Source organism: Phocoena sinus, chromosome 3 (assembly GCF_008692025.1).
Source record: "Phocoena sinus isolate mPhoSin1 chromosome 3, mPhoSin1.pri, whole genome shotgun sequence".
NCBI lineage: Eukaryota > Metazoa > Chordata > Mammalia > Artiodactyla > Phocoenidae > Phocoena > Phocoena sinus.
Window position 1 is genome coordinate 113,273,209 of NC_045765.1, and position 26,052 is coordinate 113,299,260.

General features: G+C 43.0%; 1 protein-coding gene across 3 annotated transcripts in view; it reads right to left on the reverse strand.

The window, feature by feature from the left end:
- The window catches only part of SV2C (synaptic vesicle glycoprotein 2C), a 235,427-nt gene that overhangs the window by 111,447 nt on the left and 97,928 nt on the right, over positions 1–26,052 (reverse strand). For 2 of the 3 annotated variants that reach the window (XM_032626875.1, XM_032626877.1), the window contains exon 3: positions 2,914–3,094. In XM_032626875.1, coding sequence (XP_032482766.1) covers positions 2,914–3,094 — 181 coding nt within the window. The remainder of the gene's footprint in view (positions 1–2,913; positions 3,095–26,052) is intronic. The other variant, XM_032626876.1, reaches the window with a different exon arrangement.

Consider the following 26,052-nt stretch of genomic DNA (forward strand, 5'->3'; position numbering starts at 1 on the left):
TTTTTTGAGTTGAATTGGAATGGGATTGGAGAAAATAGAGACTCAGCTGAGACTTCCCTGAGATTCACAGACACGTTGTCCAGATGAACGCTAGCTGTTGAGAAAACCCCTCTGTCATCGGGGTAGCACTCCACATGTTACAAGTAGGTAACAAGACCCAGAAACTCAGCCAAGGAAGAGAGATCACTTTCTTCATTTCCCTTAACAACTGCATTTCTCAGGCCTCCTCAGCTGCTGGATCCCACAAGGTTCTGGGTGTTTTGGTGAGTGAGCTCACATCGCTCCCCTCAGTCCCACCCCCAGCCTAGGGAATCTCCATCTATTCTGGAAAGCAGGGATGCTCCATTTTAGTCGCCTGTTTTCTCCCAAGTCTTTGCCCATGATTAGTCTTTTCTGTTTCCTTCTTGGGCGAGACTTGAAATTGCAAAGTCAGAAAGAGGCCTCTTTTCCCCTCTCCCTCTGCTGTCACTCTGAGGCAAGGAGCACAGGACAGCTTAGCTGAATGAATGGGAGGAAGAACAAAGAAAGAGCAGGAATGCCAAACGGGGTGGGGGTGGGGGGATGTTTCTAGACATTATCCCGAATTTCCTTCCCTACCCTGTACTTTAACACATTATCTCACTTGATCCTCATACTCCAAGGTAGGATGTGAAGTACGATTATCTCTCTTTTCCAAAAGACGAAGCAGGTTGGAGAGCCGGAGGGACCTTCCCAAGGTCTCACAGTAAAGGGCAGGGATAGGGTGGACTTGGGTTTCTGGACTCCCAAGCCTGTGCCAACTTTGCAAAGGCACACAGTGCATTAGCCTCTGGTAGCACAATTTACAGAGCCTAGCTGAGTCAGCAATACACAGTCTGCGCTTTGCCAGGTAAATCATCGTATTTAGGGGTCTGTAGCCCTGAGCTGCTGGCTGAAGAATGATTTGTCTGCCACAGAGAAGAGGATGATGTCATGAATATACTCAAGCAGTCTCTGTCTCTGTACTGCCCTTGAACTGGCTTCTGGACTGTCCCTCAGTTTGGAGTATTTTGCAGCCACCAGAATGTTCCTTTTCTCTGCAGTCAACTGGGTTGACCATGTCATCATCCAGATTGGCAATTAAAATTGCCATAGTAATTTGACCACAGTTGGGGACTTTTGAGTCTGTGGATATCATCGGCATTTCCTGGATAAGACTGTGAATGGGAAGGACTGGAAAGTTCAGAACTTAGGCTATTAGTCTTCTCCTGACAGGCTAGTGGTAGTATGTAAGTAAAAGAAAGCGAAAGGAAGCTCTTCTGGTAGCAAGAATGTCTTATGCTATGGACCCTGAGAAGGGTTGAAAACAAATAGCCCCAAATAACACCTGTTCTTCCTCAGGTATCTCAATTCAATCAGCATTAGATGTGGGGCAGCTCCTTGAATCCATGATCCAAATACCTCCCCAAGGATGACGTATGTAGCCAGTCTCACACAGAGCCCTGCGCGTCAAAGGTCCCCTCTGTTAAGGAAAAGCCCTCTTTCCCCATCAACACAAAGCAAATTATTGATTCTGATCATCTTTCTCCAAGGAAAAAATATTATCACTCTTTCCCAAACTTTCCAACTCTCTTGGTTTACTGGAGTGTCCTCACTCTAAGGAAATCGCCTGAAATTTGTGCAATTAGTCACGCGTTTGCAAAGTGCGCACTGTGTGGAGAATGTAGCACAGGAGAGGCTATAAGAAGACAAAAAAAGAACATCAGAAAAATCTGTGGATAATCCTCCAATCTCAATATGTGCACAAATCTTGAAGCAGAAAATGATATAAAAAAGTAACCATGTTTTGAATGAAGTAAAAAAGTGACCCACTGGTCTGCACGGGGAAATCTCTGTACCCTTGAAATAACCCACTTATACAGTCTTTCCCTTTGATGCCTTATATTCCTACTAATCTTAGCTCTGATTTAAAGTACTACTATATGTAATTAGGAGAGATGGGTTGCAGTTTCTGAGCTTCTCTTTGGGCAAAACTGTGCTTTGCTGTGTGGGTACCGCCATCATCAACCACCATAACTGATCTGCTTCTCAAATTCATAACCCAGCACTGCCTCCTGCCCTTTCTTCATGCACTTTTATTTCACTTTATATTATTCCTACAGATTCATCTTATGCTAGACCCCTCAGAAAGAAAGTCTCTAATGAAAACAAAGTACTCAGGCGTGAATCAGAAATTTTATATTTTCACTATTATTTTCTTATCAAAGCAGAGTTTCTTGGGTCTCCTAATTGAGCTACCGCGTTTTCCTAAGCTGTGGATTCACTTAGTCTAGTAATAAGTGCTTCGAGTTCTTTAACAAAAATAACTACATAATTAACTATACTATACCATTGCACTTGGCAATGGGACAACTCCTGTTAATTCAACAAAAGTCAGGAATTTACGAAAAGAACCTATTGCATCTCAAGAAGCAGGCTTCCTACCTAGTTAAATATGCTGTTAACATAGATCAATAAAACAACATTTACTTGAGACACGCTCATGCTGGATTTAAGAGCAGACTTGAATGGTTTGAAACTTTAACTTGTTCATAACATATAGGACCAGAGTTATTTCTTGCTTAAATTTTCAGAAGAAAAAAACATACATTTATGAATGCTCACTGCCATAGAAACAGCATTCCTTTGAAAACAATACCCATTTCCTAGACATAAAACACTAAAAGAATCAGCCACGGGAACAAAGATGTGTGTTCCCTTCTCTTCTGGATTTAAAGGTTGATAATTATATTTCTAAGAACCAGCATTATGGGCTCCTAAGGCTGACACAAAGAGGGGAAAGGAGATGCATTAAGGGATAATTTCTTGGTAATGAGGACCTCTAGAAACCATGCACATTATGTTTTTATGTAGAATAAACACATTACTGTAAAATATGAAGAAGAAAAACCTTACCCGAATCCAGAAAGTAAGCGACAGAAGAGAAAGAAGCCATAACCTTGGACAAATGAAGAAAGGAAGGCAAAGAATCCGTTGATAGACATGCAAATCAGAAGAGACTGCTTCCTTCCCACTTTGTCTGCCAGTCCTCCCCAGAAGAATGCCCCCACCATCATCCCGAGGTACACTATGCTACCTGCAACACACAGAAAACAAAGAAACACATCAGAGACTGGGAGTAAGCGACACATGTAACAGCAAGTGAACACAGGACAAGATACATTCCAGAATTTTACGTGGGAAAAAAATTCCTTTAATAACAGACCCTTCAGGACACACGGATCAGCTTTCAAGTTGGAAAGCAAACTCTGTGGGCTACCTTTGGCTGCCACGGCCAGTGGCAGGGGCAAAAGACGAAACAGTCACATTCTTACCAGCCTTGTGGGGATGGGTACCCAGTGGGCAAGCGTAAGGAGGAGTCTCCGCACACACAGTCCTGCAGTTTGACTCATGGCTGCGTCACCTTCGGTCCGAATGCCCAGCTTAGCGCCGCAACAAGGCCAAGATTGGAGACTGAGTCAAGGGCTCCCGGGTCAAAGCGGATTCCCCTCAGTGTCCCTCTTGGCATCACTGAGTATACAGGTGAATTTTCTAATTCACTTGCTTCTTCTAAAAAAAAGCAAGCCCTCATAAGCTCTGTCCAGAATCTTCTGCAGGATGAGATGATATTAGGTATGGCAAATGTTACTTCCGGGAGGTTTCTAAAAGGGTGTGCGATGTCTAGGGGAAATGGTATAACTAATAAATGAAAGTTTGGCTTTTAAAAAGCTGCCATAGGGCTTCCCTGGTGGCGCAGTGGTTCAGAGTCCGCCTGCCGATGCAGGGGACGCGGGTGCGTGCCCCGGTCCGGGAAGAACCCACATGCCGCGGAGCGGCTGCGCCCGTGAGCCACGGCCGCTGAGCCTGCGCGTCCGGAGCCTGTGCTCCGCAGCGGGAGAGGCCACGACAGTGAGAGGCCCGCGTACCGCAAAAAAATAAATAAATAAATAAAAAAGCTGCCATATTTTATCCATTTCCACTTTTTCCTTTGCTTCACCAAAGCACCATTTGACTAGTCCCTTCTCAAAGGCATGTTCGAGATGCTCAGCAGCACCTGAATCACAAGCTAAAAAACAGTGCTTTAAGGATCGCTTTCGATGAGTTAGGGAAATATTCCACTTAAACATTCACCAGAAATCGTTTGCTTAACAGAGTTAATGAATTAATACGAGACCCGGAAGGAGAACATGTGGCAACGTCTGCAGATGCTGCTCTGCAGATAGCCCAGGATAGACAGCTACAGTGAACGGCGAATGTTGGAGCAATTCCACAATAAGACGAAACAGAAGCTGTTTTTTATTTAGACGGGGGTACTGCCAAGAGGTGGGTGGTCATCCTTTGCCTGGCTGGGCGTGGCGTATTTTGCTCTGTACTAAGGGACTGACGACCACACACAGACCATCCTTCTCAATAAAGAGATTACTCACATCATGAGGCCCGATGCATGTCCGGAAGACAATTTAAAGAATGTATCAGCACAAGGCAAAGGAATCCCCAAAGCAGACAGATTTACCCAAGGAAATGCATATGCAGCATCGCTCTTATTTATAGCCTAAGAGGCTTGAGTTTGCCACTCACGCCTCTCAGAGGAATAATCAGTAGCTAAGCTGCTTTAGGATAATGTCTGTCTTTAAAAATGCCGACAAATCCGAAAGTGAGCTCCATCCCTCAGGAGCGGCCTGTGGCTCCTGTCGTCAAAAGACTTGGGAATCTTTCTTGTAGCTCCAGCCCCGGGAAAAAAAAATGGTCCCTAGCACTTGCGGAACCCTTGCCAGTTCTAAACGTTTGCATGAATTAACATCACGACCACCCCTTGAGGTTAATACTCCGGGAGCACGGTTCGTTGGTAGGGAAGCTGAGGTACACGGCAGTTAATGATCTGACCACAGAAAAGTGAGTGGCAACTACATCCCAGTCCGACAGCAGCTCTTTGTACAATGTGCTTATCACTCCTTTAGCCATCCTGGCTGCCCTCCTGCGAAAACATCCCAGTTTGTGCAGGCTCCTATGTGGCAGTAACATCTAAAATTGAAAGCAGTGCCTCAAATGTCTCTGAGGTGCCTTCTCCCCGGGCACCACCCTCATAGAATTAAGAGTTAAGTCTGGGGTGGCAGAAAATGATAGACGGGAACTAGGGGGAAATGCTGCTTTGTCCTCCCTGAGCACGTGGCAGGGATGCGCTACTCATTCTCAGATATTCCAGATGGACACGTTCCCTACTCTTGGTCGGAGAGGTTAGAGAGTTGATGCTGCAAACAGCTGGGTGGTGCCAGAGCAAAAATGAAAATCCAACCGCTTGCTAGAAAGAAGAGGCTCCTGCGCTATGTTCCAAAGGAGGTACTGTAACTCCCTTGCTTTTCTGGTGCAGGAGGGATGATGTTCCTGCTGGGCAGGTCTCCATATCCTGTCATCGCCTTCTTCCGGGCAGTCACCTGCAGCCGTGTCATTGCTAAGCCAGGTCAGAGCTTTATGAAGTGATGATTCCAGCACTTTAAGGGCTCATAACTGGATGCCACCTTTCCCTCACCCAGCAGTAGCGTGAGGACACAGCCCCACCCCGGGAGCTTCTTAAACCTCAGAGGTAGTAAATGCTGAGAGAGCCGAGCTTGCCCTTGACTCCTGTGTTGGAGATGGCTTAGTGGCTTGACAAGGGGCAGAAAACCCTCATTTATTATTAGCACCTTGTACTTAAGCCACTTGAAAATAAAATTTAAAGATAATACTTATGAAGAGTTTTAATATATAAAAGAGTAAAATAAAAATGGCCCATCATTCAATTCCCCCATAGGTGTGTGTGTGTGTGTGTGTGTGTGTGTGTGTGTGTGTGTGTGTATATATATATATATATATATATATATACACATATATATATATATCCCAAATATGCCTACATAGCCAATAATTCAAGCCACGTAGAAATGTATAAAATGAAAATAAAAGTCTTCTCCCCCACCTTGATCCTCTTCTCAAAGGTAACTATTGTCAAAATTTTTTCTAATTCTTCCAGAAAGCTTATACATATATAAAAATGGATACCTTACAGGAATTGCCTGTTAAATACAGTTTCTCTTTTCCTATGCAGTGTTTATCTTTTCCCTTCTTGTGTTTAGGATTTCTAAACTAAGCAAACCAGAAATAAATCTCCGTCACAATTTTAATTACTTCTTCAAAATACATTTCATATGTTTCAGAAAAGCATTCACCATCAGCGAATAGGGGAAAACCAAACAGTTATTTCTCCCATTGCTATTATTTCCATGCCTAAAATAAATACACCCAATCTCCCTAAGAAGAAAGTCTATTAAATTCAATTCTGAAGAATTTATTGAGCACCCGTTATGCATGACTTTCCCTGAGGTGCTAGAAATACAGGGATTTATAAGTCATGATCCCTGACCTCAGGGAAGGGAAAAGTTAGCAAACCTTCGTCTGATGCCTACTCTAAGCCAGGAGAGAAGCAAAACAGTTTCAAACCCATTATCTCACACAACACGTCCCACAGCCCCACTGCACAGGGCCAATACAGAGCGGGGCAGATCCTTCCATGGCCTCCTGGGGACACACGATCAGGACAGAACAGTGCCCTCAGGAACCTGGGCTCCAAGTCCCTGAACTCCCTTTCTGCTCCATCAAGATGGCTTAAGGAGCTCATAATTCAGGGAGAGAGACACAGGCCCATAAGAGAATGAGCCCAGCTGTGAAGCGTGTGCCCCAACAGAGGTGTAACTGGGAGCAGAGGGCTGGGAGTTGGCTACTAATTCTGACTGTGGCCTCTGAAGAGGCTTTGCTGAGATGGGAACATCTGAGAGAATTCTGAAGGGTAAGAAACATGTCAAGGTAGTGTTAAATTCCTCCACAACTGACAGGTTTAGAAAAAAAATAGTATCAAGCTGTATCTCACTTCAACTCTGGCTAAAAATACCTTTCAGATCCAAACATAATAACCTTTTGTGCCTACATGGGATTACTATTGGTAATTCGACTCTTCCATTGGGCATGCTATGGACAGAACTAAGCCTACCCAATAGTTTATTTGAGACAAACAGCTGAATTAGAAAATTCATTTCTTCATCAGGTAATCTGATTAAAACCAAACCTTTGAATGTTGGCAAAGTCATGATGTGAATAAAAGTGGAAACACTCTGAATCCCTGCCTCGTTTGTTTTCATGTTTCCATTTTGTCTTCACGATGTTGTGATAGGGAGTCCTTGACAACTGAGAGCAGGGATAAGCTCTTACCATGGACCAGCCTTCTCTGTTCTCTGTTCCTCATGATCTGCTGATGGTCAAAATTTAAAAGGATTTTAGTCCAAAGTCCCTTATTTTACAGGTGGGAAAATTGAGGTTGAGAGAAGCCAGTACTTGAAATCAGGTCTTCTAGATCCTCGTTTCTCAGAGTGTGACCCCTGAACCAGCAGCACTTGCATCCTGGGGAGAACTTGCTAGAAATGCAGACTCTGAGGCTCCACACCACCTACAGACTCAGAATCTGCATTTGAACAAGGTTCCCACGGGATCTGTGTGCAGATAGTTTGAATTTGAAAGCACTTTTTAGGCTGGAGTGCTCTACCCACCCACCCACCCCTTTTTTTTTTACTTAAAGTTTGTATTTGTGGGGGGGGACATGCAGGCTACAGAATATTTAATTCCAAAGACACAGAACAAGCAAGATCTCCCTACATGAGTTGGAGATCTCCTAAGGGCAAGCAGAAACTCTGTGCTTCTCCTAGGACCTGCTTTCCTTACACCAGCTAGAGGCAGACCTCCAGTGCAGACAGAGGCCAGGCTGTGATTCTTAGATTCTTTCATGAATCTAATGAAGACTTTGATTCAGCTGGGCTGTCAGGAAGTTGAGCTTGGCCTGAGAAATAAATGTGACCTGAAACTCACTCTCCTCCTACCACAGCTGGGGCTCAGGACACCCTTGGCCAGCCAGCCTCTCGGTCCAGGTTTCTCAGAAGACAGAAAGAGGCCTCGAGCATCACTTCCCCATTAAGGGATTTTCTAACATGGGAGCTGATTCCATTTTATTTAATCGTACCCTTATTTCCCCTGACAAATATCACATTTCCATTTCTGTCTCCTTGCTAAGCTGTTTTTGATTCTTTCTGACAATCCCTAAGGGGGCACACATCATTTCCCCGTAGAATTTTAAACCACATTTAAACTAAACAGAACAATTTTAAGAAATAGAAGAGTGTTTTTTCTCATAATAATTTTAGCCAATAGTTTTTTAAAAAATTGTTTTAAGCACTTCAGTTATCCGTGGCTAATGCATCATCCTATAATTCATCCCATTTATTTACAGATTGATTTTCAATAAAAAACAATTCCGTGATAGTGTTCTGAATTCAATGATAAATAATCTCCATGAGGCAATGCTCACACTCGCCTTTTATAAGGGGATTTTCTTAGGTTAAAATAAAATTTTAAGTCAAAAATAAATCTTTAAGAATAACAATGACACTTCTGGAGATGGCTGTTGAAAAGAATAATATAATATCATCTATCATATTCAGGATTGAGAAAAAATGCTTTATTTCCTAAATTTCCTTTATTTCCTAAATCATGCTCATTATTTTTTAGATATTACACAAGAGGCAGGTGCATTTATTGTCCCAAAGATAGGGTTTTCTACCATCAGCTTGTGTTATACCCATAGTAGAAACCTACTTAGCCAATTCTTACTTAACCAACTCAGTGGATTAACCAACCCTCCCACAAACACACTGAGAATTATTTACCATCTTCCCTCTGCTTCCAATAAGCGCTTTAGGCTTACTGGGCTTATATCCAACCTGCTTATGTGGGTTCTGCTCTTATTAGTTATTGATCCAATTAAACATCAGTCACATAAATAATGAGATATGAGTGGGAAAGGAATGGGAGCTACCCCTATGAAAACTAACTTAAGAAAGACTTGGGTGGGACTTCCCTCATGGTGCAGTGGTTAAGAATCTGCCTTCCAATGCAGGGGACGTGGGTTTGAACCCTGGTCCGGGAAGATCTCACATGCCATGGAGCAGCTAAGCCCATGCACCACAACTACTGAGCCTACAATCTAGAGCCCATGAGCCGCAACTACTGAGCCCATGTGCCACAACTACTGAAGGTCGCGTTCCTAGAGCCTGTGCTCTGCAACAAGAGAAGCCACCACAATGAGAAGCCTGTGCACCGCAATAAAGATTAGCCCCCGCTCGCCCCAACTAGAGAAAGCCCACACTCAGCAACGAAGACCCAACACAGCCAAAAATAAATAAATAAAAATAAATAAATTTATAAAAAAAAAAAGAAAAAGACAGGGAAGATGAGTTACAAAAGTAAATACTTAATACACTTATTAAATAAATGTCTTAAACATCTGTATATTAAATAAATAGTAAATAAATAGTAAATAACATTTATTAAATTATATTAAATAAATTACATTAAATAAAATTTATTAAATAACTGTGAGTAACCCAACTCTAAAAGACCAAAAAAAAATCATAAAGATCAAAGATTCTGTGCTTAGATAGTGGCATATTAAAGAAATTAAGGGGCTTCCCTGGTGGCGCAGTGGTTGAGAGTCCGCCTGCCGATGCAGGGGACACGGGTTCGTGCCCCGGTCCGGGAAGATCCCACATGCCGCGGAGTGGCTGGGCCCGTGAGCCATGGCCTCTGAGCCTGTGCGTCCGGAGCCTGTGCTCCACAACGGGAGAGGCCACAACAGTGAGAGGCCCGCGTACCGCAAAAAAAAAAAAAAAAAAAAAAAAAAAAAAAAAAAAAAAAAAAAAGAAATTAAAACTGAAAATCAAAGCCACATGGTGGCTATGGAGATGCGGGAAAGACAATGGGGTGCTACCTTCAGTTTTGAAGCTCCCTATTCAAAGGGCATCTTTGCTCCTGCACTAGAAGAGGGTCGAATGAATACAAGCCCATATGTTAAAACACAGTGCTTAAGTCCCTACACTTACGTTGCATGGTTTCCTGCTTTTACCAACTTTTTCATTTATTGACCAATTACCAGTCTGGATTTAATTACATAATGGGGTGTCTACCTTGCCTCTGAGGACCCCTGAAGACATGCTTTGTGCTTAAAGAAATCAGGTTTGCATAGCCACTGGAAGAGTCAACAATTACCCACCAAGTGGTTTATCTTATCACTAAAGGCAACACTAAAACAGCATCTCCTTAAGATCAGTTGCAGCACTCACAATCTCCCTTTCCCCCATTTCCTCAGAGATTCCTTTTTTTCCCCACTGTGTACTGGAAAAATCCCTGGAATGAGGGCCAAGATATCCAGGACTAGTTCTAGTCTCCCTAGAACTAGTTGTAAGCTGTCAGGCTAGTCTTTCAACTTCCTCTGTGTCAAATGGTAGGTAATGGTCAGCCCCATAAAACTGAACCAGCCTCTCTTCTGTCTGTCTGGGGGAGGAGGGGGACATATCTTCCTTGCTGGCCTCTTATGGATCCTCCCCACCCACCCACTGATGTGGAAGCTTTCACAGCTGTTGCCCTATGGTCGCTGCTCCTGGACCCCCAAAATGGTGAGCTATGAGTGTGGCCATCCCTCGGCCAGACCCCACTGCAGCTTGTAAGAGGCTGATTCCAGGGACCACTGTGCCTCCCCACCTGCCCTTGCACCCACTCAGTTCAAAGAAGGCTGCAGCATCTTCCTCTTTATCTACAACTTGCTATTTCTCTTTCTTACTGTTTTCAAATTATGTACTTGAATTAGAAATGATAACATAAAATCTCAAGTTCAGTATTTATTCTATCGGATTCTTCCATCGAATGTGCTAAGAAGTGGACCCATTATTAAAGCAATAGGGGTTGAGACGGGAGAAGCAGAAAAACTTTTTTGTTGTTGTTTTTTAACCAAATGCAATATCCTTCATCTTCATTCCACTACTGTTTACCACTATGAACTTTGCATCAAGCAGCAAATAGTTAAGAGCCCAGGCTCTTGAAACACACGGACTAGATATGAATTTTTGCTATACCATTTACTAGTTGTTTGATCCTGGGTAAGTTGCTTTACTTCTTTTTTTTTTTTTTTTTTTTTTTTTTTTTTAATTTTTTTAATTTATTTTATTTATTTATTTTTGGCTGTGTTGGGTCTTCATTGCTGCGCGCGGGCTTTCTCTCGTTGCGACGAGCAGGGGCCGCTCCTCGTTGAGGCGCGCAGGCTTCTCACTGTGGTGGCCTCTCTTGTTGCGGAACATGGGCTTTAGGCATGCGGGCTTCAGTAGTTGTGGCTTGCGAGCTCTAGAGCACAGGGTCAGTAGCTGTGGTGCACAGGCCCAGTTGCTCCGTGGCACGTGGGATCTTCCCGCACCAGGGCTCGAACCTGTGTCCCCTGCATTGGCAGGCGGATTCCCAACCACTGCGCCACCAGGGAAGCCCTGCTTTACTTCTTAATGCCTCAATTTTCTCCTCTGTATAATGGGGTTCATAGGAATACCCCCTCACAGGGTCTTTGAGGGATTAAATGGGTTAAAGCACTAAGCACTGTGTGAAACACAGTTGTTCAATAAAGAAACAACAACTAATATAACTATTGGTGTGAGGGAAAGAGAGAAAAGGGAAGAACAAAATGGTGATGGAAAACAGGCAACAGGAAAAAAGGGAGGGGCTCTGGAGTGGTGTAGAAGTAAAATGACAGATTTTGGCCTCCCTCAGCTCAAGTTCTGAATAGAAGCCACCTGAAACAGCTCTGGAAGTGTAATCTAATTTTTTAAATCTCAAAGACTTATTCTTTTGCAACTTGAAACTATTTAAGTAAATAATCAATACGCTTCTCCTAAAACCAACCCCTGAGTTTTTCCAATTACTACTATTTTTACTAGTCACAGGTAAGGGCCATTGCATGTTCAACTGCATCTGTGGACTTTCGGGAAATCAAATAAAAGTAAAGAAAGTACTAATATCAAAGGCACATGGACAAATGAAAAAAACCAAAACTCTAATTTTCAATAGAGAACATTTGCAACAAAAGTCAGCTCACCTTTGCCAGAAGGAACTATAAATATCTAGCACAGTCTACAGCACATCTCTGACTTTACATTTGGAAAGTCTGACATTTAAGTCTGTCGGTCCAGGCAGAGACTGATGTAGCTGCTTGTGTAGGCAGGTAATGCCATATCAAGGATGATCACCTAATTACCACTTGTTGCTTAAGTCCACCTGGGCACCAAACAGCCTATGAAGGCCCAAGGACACATCCACTGAATTCATAAGCCGAATGCAGAAGGACAGTCTTGAAAAGAAAGCCCAATCTATTTTCTAAAATCTTTCCTCAAATGGCCAGTATACAGCATGCCCACTGGATAGGGAAAGAGATATTTAAATATTTTTGCATAAAAAATATTTTTGCATGTATGGCTCTGCAGTCCCCAAAAAAGGGCAATTATAGCCCCCTTCGTTTGAAAAGCAATAAAGAAACAAGTCTTGGGAATTAAGAGCATTACAGCGAGTCACTTTGTGGTGCGCCACGGATATCACACATCAGTTCCACACCAGTGGGATCCCTGTCTCCGCAGACTTCCCCCACTCCCAGGCCTGTGCTAAGGGAGCGAGGTGGTAATTAACTGAGCCCTTTCTTCAACAGCCCATCACTGAGCCAACCAATGAAGCAGGCGATCATTCATTCCACAGCTCTTAGTTGAGCTCCTGCGGAAAGCCAGGCGTCTGGTATGGTATGAGGAAAGGGGAGGGAGGAGAGGTCCGCAAACAGGGAAGGGACAAGGCCCTTCCTCTCGGCAGCTCACAGCCACGTGTGTGGTGGTTTCAGACCATGGCCGCACATGAGACTATCTGGGAGCTTTAGGGAAAAGAACACTGATGCCCGGGCCACACCCAGAGATTCTGGTTCTGGGGTAGGGCTTAGGCAACAGTACTTTTAAAAATTTCCCCTAACTATTTTAATATGAAGCCCTGGGCTCTGAACCTTTGGTTTCCTGGGAGATTAAAAACATGCAAAACATTAATTACCGTTAAATGAAACACATGCTATAATTAAGGTGAGTACATTATGCTTAAGGGGGAAAAGGAAGGAGAGACTTAATTAATTCCAGGGAATCTGGAAAGCTCCCCATAGAAGGTAATGGTGGATCATGCTGAATTTTGAACAATGAAAAAGAATTCTCCAAGTAAGAGGGGAAAATTCCAGGGGAGGGAAGAAGATTAGGTTCAAAGTTCTGAAGGTGTGTCAAAGCACAGCGCACTAAGGGGCCTCTAGGTGGTTCAGGATGGATGGACTGCAGAATTCATGTGCAGAGGAGACTGTGGCGAGAGATGAGGCCGGAAGACACGTTGAAGTCCACCCAAAGAGTTGGCCTTTATCCTTTGGGAAACTCAAAAACATACTGGACATCAACCACACCTGAAAAGACCATTTCAGCAGCCCTGTGGAGGATAAACTGCAGCGGGAAAAGAGAGAGGAGAGGGGAGGGGAAGGCCCAAACGAGGGTGAGGCAATCAAGTGCTGAGGTGCCCTGAGTGCAAAATTTAAGGAAGCACTCACTCTCAAGCGCTAACTCTGCATTTGCACAACCCTGAGAATGAGTGCTTCCTTAACTTTGTGCTCTAGGCACCTCACTCTCCTCACCCTGGTCCCCGCCCTGGAAAGAAACCAGCTGCTGAAATATCACTGAGAAGCAGCCCAGGGAAGGAATGAAGGCAGCCTGATCTAAGGCTGGGGCGTGGTAGACTTGGAGAAGAGGGGCAAGGCTCGGAGTACTGTTAGTAGTCAGGGCCCACAGTTCTTGTAAACTAAGGGGTGAGGCAAGGAAGAGTGGGAACCGACACTGGGGAGTCGGGCTTGGGACGGGTCACAATAAAATTAATAAAGAGAAGGCGTCCAAGAGCGGGGCAGCCGTGACAGGGCCAATGTCTTAAACATGTGAGGAAGAAGTTCACATCAGTAACCCTCACAATATCATGTGTAACAGGGCAGAATAGGGCAGTAGATGCAAATCCATGAAGCGATGATCAATATAGCTGATTATCAGGAAATAGTTCATGAAGGAAGCAGGGCTTGAGTTGAGCCTCAAAAAGACCCCAAGAAGAATATGAATAAGGAGATGGGCAGAATGGCATGTCTGCTTACACTCGGACATGTACAACAGCGCTGGGGAAGGTCTGGAGTGGGAAATAACACGAGTAGGTTGGAAGGTGAGCAGGGTAAGCAGCCTAGTTAAAGTGGCTGGGTGGGCTTCCCTGGTGGCACAGTGGTTGAGAGTCCGCCTGCCGACGCAGGGGACACGGGTTCGTGCCCCGGTCCGGGAAGATCCCACGTGCCACAGAGCGGCTGGGCCCGTGAGCCATGGCCGCTGAGCCTGTGCGTCTGGAGCCTGTGCTCTGCAACGGGAGAGGCCACAACAGTGAGAGGCCCACGCACCACAAAAAAATATATTAAAAAAAATAAAATAAAGATAAATAAATAAAAAATAAAGTGGCTGGGTTGGACGTGTGGAGAAGTACAATTAAGCTGGATAGAGAAAATCCTTAAGTAACAAGCCAAAACAATTTTTTTTTGAATTTTTGAATTTTATTTTTTTTATACAGCAGGTTCTTATTAGTTTTCTATTTATACATATTAGTGTATATATGTCAATCCCAATTTTAATTAATAACAGAGACAAGGGGAGCCACTGATGGGTTGGTTCCCAAGTTGGGTATTAATGCCACTTGCTTCATTTCAACTACGTAACTCTGATGTTACAGCACCAAAGCAGCCATAGATAACATGTAAGTAAGTGGGCAGGGCCGTGTTCCAATAAAACTATCGACAAAAACAGGCAGAGGGCCAGATTCAGCCTGTGGGCTATAGTGGGCAGACCCCTGCTTTGAGCAAAAGTTTGCCGGGAGCTGTGCCAGGAACCTAGAAAAGCCTTGGGCTTGTCTTGGAAGAGGTCACCAGTGGTCTCTGAAGGGGCAATCTCAGCGCAGCACTAACGATGAAAGCAGGGGACAGGAGACTAAAGCAGGGAAGCAGTGAGGACACAGAGGCAGCGGGAGAAGCTAGGACAAGTGCCGATCACAGGAGCAAAGGGGCACAACGTTGCTGGACTGGGAGAAAAACTAGAACAAACTCACCAGCACGGGAGAGCAGTGAAAAGTGGCAGAAGAAAAACATCAAGCACGCTAATATGGACACCATTGCCCTGAAAGCAGAGCCACAAACATAACAGAGAATAGCAAAGGGCTTCTGTTACCAAAAGAGTGGGCTACTTAGGAAGAAGAGTACTTATCATGTGTCTTATTTCCAGAAAATCCATGAAAACCAGGCTTGTGAAAAATTTATTAATCTCCAGTTTAAGTATAACTGCAAGCAAAAAAAGGATTTTTTTCAGAGATGTCTCTTGTATATCAGCACAGTGAACAAATAAAGCATAAAAATCCAAAAGGAACTGGTATTTTAGAAGAACAGAACAAGAAAATAATTTTTCAACGATGTCCATGTTACATCTTTTGATATTTTAAGCAACAGAAAGGCCTGCAAGAGAAAAACTCCTGTAGCTTATCTCAGGCCATTTCTAGACTCTGGGGACGTGACTGTGCACGGCAGGAAAATAGGTCTGAAAATGGACTCAAAGATCACACTGCGCTTCGTCAATATTGACGAAAATGATCACACAAGTCCTCCAAGACTCTCTCTTGGAAAATTATGTGTACATTTTCTTTGTTGCTGTTGGTTTAAGTTTAGGTGGCAGATACCAAAATAAAAACCAGACTAGATGGTAATCGACTCCAATAAAGATCTAAAGAGAATCAGTAGTAGATTTCTGATGCTCCGACATGACCTTTTGTTTCCTCAAATAGGCAAGTACCTAAGCTATCAGTCCAGGAAGATGAGTGAATACATATCGGGACTGGCCTTGGACTCATGGATATTGGTCCTCGTCCATTACTGCTGGTCCTCGTCCATTACTGCTGGCGAAGCGGAGGTGAATTCAGGGCAGCACTTTTTGACACTTGAGATTTATTTAGTCATTAGGGATGAAACATCACACAAAGGTTCCTCAACCCAAACTGTCAGAAGTACACTTGGGTGTTTCGGGGAAGGTCACCCAGATAGTCAGGTGTTGATCCATAGTACTGAAGCTGTTATTTAGTGGCTGATTATTCTTGTTATGATTAGAAATGATATGCGTTTAGCATGAGCAGTTAGCCATCTGCTTCTCAGATTAGGAAGGAAAAAATGTGATCACTTGAGAGTAAGAAAAAAGTAGGAATTTTAGTCAATTATTATATTATGTCTCAAAAACAAGAAAAAAACCCCAAAGAATGTTGAATTCATTTTATTTTCTCCTCTAAGACAAGGCATGTTAAAAATCGACCTACCCTCCCAATCCCTCAATATCCTCTAAACGCATCATAGTCATTCTTATCTTTGAACCCTTATCCACTTAACCTTACCTGAAGTATCTTTCTCTTGCCTTTCATCCAAATCCTGTACCTTGAACTTTGCCTCCACATTCTTTGTGAGAACGCCCCAAACTACTTTAGTTTTCATGAGTAACTTCTACATAGTCTCACCCACATTCTGAATTGTATTGTTTTGTCAGTATTTCATGTGCATCAGTCTTACCTCTAGAACGAATTTGCAATTTGATCTCTGATAGGTAACAAATCTTACAGCATCTTATTCTGAAACTCCATGAGACTATATTGTTCTATACACATTTTAAATAATCAGTAAGACCCAGCTAATTTCATTTGAATTTAACATAGGCGGTTTAACTCAAACCCTAGTACCTCTCAGATACAGCTGTGCAATTGATGGAACTAATGTAAATCTGAAATTCTAACCCTAAGACCTTGAATGTCCTAAGAAAATGTGATGAATGGCACACTTGAGAATTCTGTCTAGAAGAGTGATTCCCAGATGCACATCTAGAGAACAGAGTTCATGAGAAAGTTTCAACCAGCCTATAGTGAAATGAGAAAAATAAGGAAACTAGTATGCTTTTTTCATAAAGATAAATTTATCCAACTTGAAGGTCATTTATTAAGCATATGTCTTTCCTGTTATTTTGATATGAACAGGCCTTTTGCTTTATGAAGTGGTAGTGAGTATAATGAGTAGTGTGTGTTGTTGCCATTGTTATTATTTTTTTAAATGACCTTCCCTAGCAAGATAAAAAGTTGGTTTCCCTATGTCAATCCACCTAATTTTTTTAAACTGGACTTTAAAATCTAAAAGACTGGGAGCCACTAGTATAAAACTCCAAATGGTGAGAACAATATTTTGGACATACTGCACTCTGGAAAACAGCTAACAGAAGAAAATTAATTTACTAAGCCGTGGCTCACAAAATGAATTTCTAACATGGAACAGAATAGAGCCGTCTCCTTTGTGCGTGTGATTATACAAGGTGGCTGCAAATTCCTCAACATTCCTCCCATCAGGAGGTGAAGTCTATGTTGCCTCTCCTTGATTCTGGGTAACCACTTGACCAAGAGAGTATGACAGAAGTGATGCTGGGTGACTTCCAATATTGGGTCATAAAAGGTTGTGTAGACCTTGCTCGTTAGAACACTTGCTCTTGGATCCTTGAGCAACCATCTAAGTCTGACTCCCCTGAGAATGCCATGCTAGAGAGGTCACAAGTAGGTGCAATCCTCCACAGTCCCAGCTGAGCCCTGCCAAGATGTCAGCCATCTTGGACCCTCGAGAACAGTCCATCTGCCAGCCAAACACTACTGAGTGACCGCTGATGGCACCACGAACAGAAGGCTCACCCAGCCGAGCCCGGACCAAATTCCTAACCCACAAAAATGTGAGGCATAATAAAATGGGTTTTGTTTAAAGCCACTAAGTTTTGGGGTAGTTTGTTATACAATAACATATATCTGTAATAGCATATTCCCTAAAACACTTCTAAAAACAGTTCATTCACTGAGATATTCAGATTATAAGGAATACAGTATTAAGAATCATAACTATTTCTCCACGTTCAGTTTGAGGAAGATCAGAATGGTCTGTTAATAATGCTTTTCGTACTGCAAATCATCTCAAAGGAATAACATAGTGAGCACATCCATTAAGGCATTCTCCTTTCCTCCCTTAATTCCAGCCCTAAAAACAGTGGGTGGGGGGCAGGGGCAGAAACAAGCTAGAAAGTTCTCCCTCTGCCTTCCAGTCAAATCTTTTTCTAGAAAATTCCAGGAAGGATTTTGGGGGGGGGGGGTTGTTTCATTTTGTTTTGATGAGTGGGTTTTAAAAGTAGGGGAAGGAATTAAATAAATGGGGAGCAGAAATGAAGAAGAGGGTGTTTCATGGGTGGTGGTGGTCGTGGGTGATTTGGTTCTAAGATGGGAGACTTGATCATGACTACAAGGAAGGGAAACAGGTAGAGAGCACTTTCTCCCCAAGGAAAGCACATTCGTTAGCTCCTAGAGGGAAGAGCACGAGGACATAAATTCCATGTCCTCTGGAGTATGCCCACCGCACAGTGGCTGATTAATAAAGCTCAGAGGCAGGATGGAAGAGAACCACAGCTCTCCTTGGGAAACTGGGTAGCAAATTCACTACGCAGGTTATCTCTGCACGACCGCCCTCCCCCAAATTGAGACCCTCCAGGTCCCTCCCATTTTCCTATCTTGAGACCCTGCAATGCGTGAAATCAGTGATCACTTATATCTCCCAGCACAAATGAGACTAAATGTGTTAAACTTTGACTCACTCGGGGTGGGTGTAGGGGAAGAGGGCACCGTGCACACAGGGTTGTCACAAATAACAAGCTGCTTCTTGGGGCCAGGCTAGAGCCTCACAGCTGTGTGTGCAGACAAGCAGAGCCGTGTTGCATGTTGGGATCTGAGGGCTTTGCGCTACATTCATGCTCATTCAGAACTTAGGACAACGCCGTCACCTGCCCAACTGCGATCCACCCCGTCCCAATGGAGACATGCTGACAAAGGTGCAGGGGTGCTGTTGGACAAACCTGACAGGATTTGACTATTGCCTTTATTACTGATTCTAACTCTGTCTCTCTTAGTGGCCCACACACTGAGTTTCCCAAAGAGAACGACTCATTAAACCTCTGGGTTGTATGGTTAGTTTTCATTTTAAAAGTTCCAATTTCAGCTTTTTGAAATAATACGTTATATATATTTTAGATCTTATGTCTTAATTGTTTAGCAATATAAAATACAATTATAGATCATTTTTCTAAAGTTTGGCACACTCGGGATTAGTGTTAAGAGTATCCCATCAGCAAATCAAATCCCACTGTAATAGGGAAGAACAAATCTGACTCCACACATCTGTTTCTTTTACTTTAACGTTTGAATTCTATTGCTTTTGCTTCGAGGTAAGAATGTTTCCTTTAGCCTGAAACATACAGGATAGCGCATTCTCAAGGGGCTGACCTTTAAGGATATAACACTTTTCCATTCATATAGAGACAAAAAGTTGCAGAACAGAGTATAACATTTATCTTGCTGGAGGTTTACAGGAACATGGTGACCTGAGCTATGTGGACAGCTGCAAAAACAAAGGATTCCAGGGCTTCCCTGGTGGCGCAGTGGTTGAGAGTCCGCCTGCCGATGCAGGGGACACGGGTTCGTGCCCCGGTCCGGGAAGACCCCACATGCCGCGGAGCGGCTGGGCCCGTGAGCCATGGCCGCTGAGCCTGCGCGTCTGGAGCCTGTGCTCCGCAACGGGAGAGGCCACAAAAGTGAGAGGCCCGCGTACCACAAAAAAAAAAAAAAAAAAAAAAAAGGATTCCAACACCAAGAAGTCTGCAGCAACCAACCACACCCCTTCCCTTTTTGTATAAAAGAAGCCTGAATGCTGACTTGAGTAAGATGGTTCTCTAGGACATTAGTCCACCATCTTCACAGACACTGGGCTTTCTGAATAAAGTCGTTATTCGTTGCACCAGCACCTCATCTCCTGATTTACTGGCCTGTTGTGTGGCGAGCAGAATGAGTTTGGACTCGGTCACACCACAAGCAAAGTTTCCTAGAATGTGGGGGGAACATTTTTAACACTATTTAACCCTTCTGTGTTAGATCCAACTTTTTCTCTGCACTTCAACAATTATGACTGTCACGAGTGTCTAAATATTCACAATTTTTACATTCGGTGTCAATTTTTCATATGTATGTATATATATATATATGCATACATACATACATATACATATATATTCCCTCCTACTTTACAGGATAAATTCTCTTTTTACTTGAATTATACCTAATCCCTGGGGCATGTGAGTAAAATCTAGTCATGGTCTGATTTCCTTTTGCTTTATAACAAAGGGCAATAGGAGATTACAATTTATGTTTCAGGTACCTAACTGTCCTTAGCAAACTCTAGCCTCTAGGGGGAGCCAAAGTCTCCCCCTCATTTCACCCAGCAGGGAAGAGCTCTGATTCTGTGAAGGACAAAATGGAAACTTTGGAGACTTAAAAATGAGGCCATGTAGTCGGGATGGAAAATGATCTCTTCATTTGGATCATCTCTCTTCCCTCTAATGTTCTACCTTGTATCATCTCCTGCCCCCACGTCCCCTTTCCCTACTCTCTCTCTCCTTCCAGCTTTTCTCAAGAACTGTGAGATTTTTACCTTGCTTGGAAGCTAATAAATTAGCCTAGTGGTTTCATGTATGCAAGTAGAAGACACAAGTGTCCTGGCTCTGACACAAAGGACTCTCATACTCCCAGCAATAGCAATCACCAAGGTATGAGCATGTGTGCTGACCAGGAAAGAATGGAGAAGGTAGCTACAGCCTGCCTCTAGCCTTGGTGTGATGCTAAACAAAGAGCAGCCCAGCTCATCAGCGAAGGAGACCACGTCCACATTTGGTGACTTATTTTTCGCTAGTAATCAAGAGTGTACAGCACTCTTGTGCTGTACAGGTCTACAGCAGGGGTGGACAAACTATGTTTTTGTATAGCAAAGAATGGTGAGCTAAGAATGCTTTTTTTCTTACATTGCAAAAGGGTTATAATAAAGAAGAATATGTAACAGAAACCATAGGTGGCCCCCACGAGCCTAGCGTATTTACTATCTGGTCCTTCATAGAAAAAGTTTGCTGACCCCTGGTCTACAGCATCCTCTGTACTTGGGGACCTATAGGGGTGGAGGATGGGGGTGGCAGTATGGCAAACAGAGGATTCAGGGTCTCTCTCTCTTTCTTAGTCCATCAGAGCTACAAAAGGCAGGCCTGATGGAACAAGTGCATTATGAAATTACCTTGCTTTCATTATTACCTCCCATCCCCAACATAAACACCAGAGGCAGGCAGAGTCCATAAGATGGGGTTGAGATAATGGCTCACTGTCATATCAACATTTTTGTGGAGAAGGGTTTTTTGACCAGCATGCTGCTGGTGCAGCTGATTTCTTTCTTTCTTTCTTTTTTTTATTAATTTTTATTGGAGTGTAGTTGCTTTACAATGTTGTGTTAGTTTCTGCTGTACAGCAAAGTGAATCAGTTACATGTATACATATATCCTTTTTAGACTTCCTTCCCATTTAGGTCACCACAGAGCACTGAGTAGAGTTCCCTGTGCTATACAGTAGGTTCTCATTAGTTATATATTTTATACATAGTAGTGTGTATATGTCAATCCCAATCTCCCAATTCATCTCACCTTCCATTCCCCCCTTGGTATCCATAAGTTTGTTCTCTCATTTGTCACTCTGTTTCTGCTTTGCAAATAAGTTCATCTGTACCATTTTTTAGATTCCACATATAAGTGAAATTATACAATATTTGTTCTTCTCTTTCTGACTTCACTCCGTACGACAGTCTCCAGGTCCATCCATGTCTCTGCAAATGGCACTATTTCTTCCCTTTTTATGGCTGAGTAATATTCCATTATATACATGCACCACATCTTCTTTATCCATTCCTCTGTCGATGGACATTTAGGTTGCTTTCATGTCCTGGCTATTGTAAATAGCGTTGCAATGAACACCAGGATGCATGGATACTTTCGAATTAAGGTTTTCTCCAGATATATGCCCAGAGTGGAATTGCTAGGTCATATGGTAGCTCTACTTTCAGTCTTTCAAGGAACTTCCATACTGTTCTCCATAGTGGCTGTACCAATTTACATTCCCACCAACAGTGTACGAGGTTTCCCTTTTCTCCACACTCTTTCCAGCATTTATTGTTTGTAGATTTTTTGATTGGTGCAATTGATTTCTAACAGCTGCCATCCAGCCCTCCAGAGGACATCTCAGATTCTCTTGGGAAACCACTTCTTTCCTACCAACCACAATATTTCTCCACCAACCGACACCACTATTCTACCAGCCTAGTTTATGTAGCCAGCCAAATTATTTTGCTACCTGGCAAGCTGATTCACCTTGTACCACCTTTCTCAAGCCCCTCAAACTCTATGTGCTATTGTTGTTAGGACAGGTTTCCAAGCAGCATCAGCAGTGTCTGGTAGCTTTGGTAAGTGGTTCCACGTAAAGGAACCGATTAAGAACCTTATTATCGCCAAACTTCAGTCAACACAGGATTTACACAAACCTTGGCTCATCAGGTAACGGTTTGATACAGATGATGGATTCCCCTGGTGCTACTGAGGGACTCATCAGTTTTGTTCTATCTTCTTTGATCCAGCAGTTCTCTCAGCTTTAGAAACAAAACCCTAACTGACAAGCCTGGGATAAAGTACATCTACTTAAGCTTTTGTAATACCCCTAATTCCTAGTTTGTCACCACCCTGACACAGTTTTCAGCCAACAACTCAGAAGGTTCCTCTGAAAATTACATCATGCTTAGATCCTAAGTACATACAGTGCACTAGTCACAGAGATCTGGGCCAATCTTATTACACCAGTAAATTGGAATGACAACCATCATATTGCAACAGCAATTCTGGGGAAAGGAATGCTTCTAAATGGAACCACTAGCCGAATCTCACCACCTACTAACCAGCCAATGTTCCCACATTAATTCATTTTTAACATACATTCAGAATTCTCCCTTAGAGGGTTTGATGGGACAACTGTTCCTTCTCATCCATCTTGTCCAATAAAATGTATTCTACGCTTCTATTTTGTTATGTTTTACTTTTACTCTGTTAGTAGAACTTCCTGACATGGGAACCCCGATAAGTCAGCAATACCTTAAATAACAGTTCATTAATTAATCGTGAAAAATAGGGGGAAGCTTGCTAGAGTACTTACCACAGCTACAGAAGCATCGAACGAGTTTCTCAAGATTTATGTTACACCAGAAGAACTAATTAAGCAATGATGTCTTCGGGGTAGGCTCAGCAACAGGAACAGAGCAGGAGATTTTCTCTTCAGGGTTAAATTCATCACTGGAGCTGCCCTGGAACATCTTTTCAGAACTACTAAAACCCCCAGAGCCTACATATTTTCAGAAAAGGGAGATTGTTTTATATTTTATGAGAAAATTTGTTGAGAATCATTGTTCTCTGAACTTTATAGTGCATACTTATTAATAGAATGTAATTTAGGAGAGAGAGGTGAGAGCTGACGAGGGAGGGAAGATATATTCATCTCAGGACACCAGGAAAGCAAGGGAGTGGTTGGGAGAGCAAGATGGCTAAAGAAATACAGTGCGGAGAGAACCAGCCGCCTCCTAGGGCTGACCTGGGGACGGGCACCGGGCATCGGTCAGAGAGCTCCAGTAGCCTTCATGACACCATCTCCAAAAGGAGATGAGAAATTTAGGGATACCTTTTCACTTAATTACTCTTTAAGGATCTGGGACACATGAACATTTCTAAAATTTTATGAAATCTTCTACACTTTCTGCTCTTTTGCCTGCCTGCTTTTGTTTTTGGCCAACGTGATTAAAGTAGTTTTACCCATTATTGCTGACCTGGATCCAAGGTGAGAACGGGACCCACGGAGAGCAGTAGCTCTGGTAGCCAGGAGGGGGTCTGGCAACTACTGTAGTCGGGTGGGCAAGGGAGTGTCAGCTAAAGCAGCGGGTGTCAGATAGGGCCACAGGGTGCAGAGTCCTGGAGGTCAGGGGGAGCCAGCAAGGGCTGCACTGGCAGGAACCCTCCAGCAAAGGACAGTCAGACCTGGGACTAGTTAACTCTGAACCCATGGATTTTGATTCTACCTAGAAGAAGTCCATGATTCACATGAAGAGTCAAGAGGCCCAGGGCCGTTTGGAGCATTTATGCAGGAAATTCAGGGACCCTTCCACCAATATATCCTAACCAGGACTAATAAAATGATTGCCTCTCACTGCAAGGAAAAAGCAATCAAAGGTTATATAATAGATGTACAGCTATCACATGTCTGGATATATACCATGAAGGGAGAGTCCATACATTCTGCCTCAAAAGTAAAAGTAGTTTTCTCCGTCCCACACCGACTTCCTATTTTTCCTCTATCATTTTAGGACCCAAAAGTGGTGTGAAGCATCCTCTAGATCGGGAGTTTTTTTTTTTTAAGCCTAGGAATAACTCAGTTGTAAAGATTCTGATTCCAATTCCCAGGCCTAAAGATTCTTCACCACCAGGCACTCAGTAGAGGAAGACTGCATGCCTTCTAGCCAGACTCTGACACTTATTAGCCATGTGACCTTGGACAGACTAATTAACCTCTCTGGGCATCAGTTTCATTGCTTGTAAAATAGGGATAATAACAGTACATTCCTTCCGGGGTTATTAACAAGATAAAATGAGTTAAATCTTGTAAAGTGCTCAGAACTATTTCTGACGCATAGTAAAACCTATATAGGTGTTTGCCACTATTATTCTTCTTCATTTCCCCGTTTATAAAAACAAGCTAATGCTGTCTTCCTCTAGCTCACAGAAATAATATGAATGCATGCACTCAACTCTGAGAGTTATGGCATCTTAGGGCTTTTCCCTTCACACTCCTCAGTCACATTCAAGGCACATCAAGACACAAAGCCTAGGAGGATACAGAGGTAGAATGGACATGAGATATTGAGTCAAACTACTTATTTTACATATGAAAAACATACGGCTAAAACCTGCTATGGTCCTAGAGTTAGTCTGGCAACACAACCAGGACTAGAATTCCGTAAAGTGAATTTGCCAGTGTCTGAAGATGTAGGTTCACATAATAATATCAGCTACCTATCAAGTCAGTATTACCCTTGTTCACTGTCAGTCCAGTCTGTTCTTTTCAGTAGCATGGTCAAATGTGAAAATGTCTTAAGTTCTGCAGAAGATGTCACATATAATTATGTAGGGTTGGCTAAGGGTGGGGTGTGACGGTGATGTACAGCTCATTCAAATAAAATTCATGTGGCTTGACTTCCTTCCAACGTTCTAATTTTGCATCATGTATATCAAGTAGAGAGACCTTCTGTGTCATGGAACCCCATGCCCAAGCATCCCCTCTTAGAATAGCCTTTGAACTGGCAAACTTGACCCCTGAACACTGGACTCTATTTAAATGGGCAAAGAGCTCTGCTGTAGAAAGCTTGGCCTGTGGTGTTGAAGAAAATGAGGTTTGTTGAACAACAAGGGCTCTGTTGTTAGTCAACGTAAATCCAAATAACCTCTGCTGTTTTATGGAAGGAGCATAAATGGGGGCCCACACACTGCTACGTTCCTGAACTTGAAAGTGAGGGGAAAATAATCAATGAAACATCTTTTGAGGCAGCATTTAATAGGTGCAGCTGTTTTAATGGTGGGACCCCAGCTCATAGATATCTGCAGGATTTATTTACCATAATATCAAATGATGACTCCTACAAAGGTGCCTTTTATTTTAATTTGTCACAAGTCGTATTCCTTCTATCACTTTATAATTGGATCTGGGCTAACTGCTCAAATACGAGTTTGTTGATACTAATTATATACTTGGAATTAAAACTCCAGTTTCTACTTCTCCCCTCTTCCCTGCCTTGAAAAGGCTTTGGAATTTGAGCCAAACCACCTCAGATTCCACACTGCAGGGATGTGGAATGCTGCTGTGTCATGTGCTAGGTCAAATGACAAAAATTTCCTTTACTTAAGACTCTTACCCATGAGGGTATTCACACCCCTACCCCTTATCTTCATTTCTATTTTGGGCATGATATGAACCCAAGATACCGCAGGGTGAAAACAGTTAGCAGGAGACTCAGGAAGAACGGTG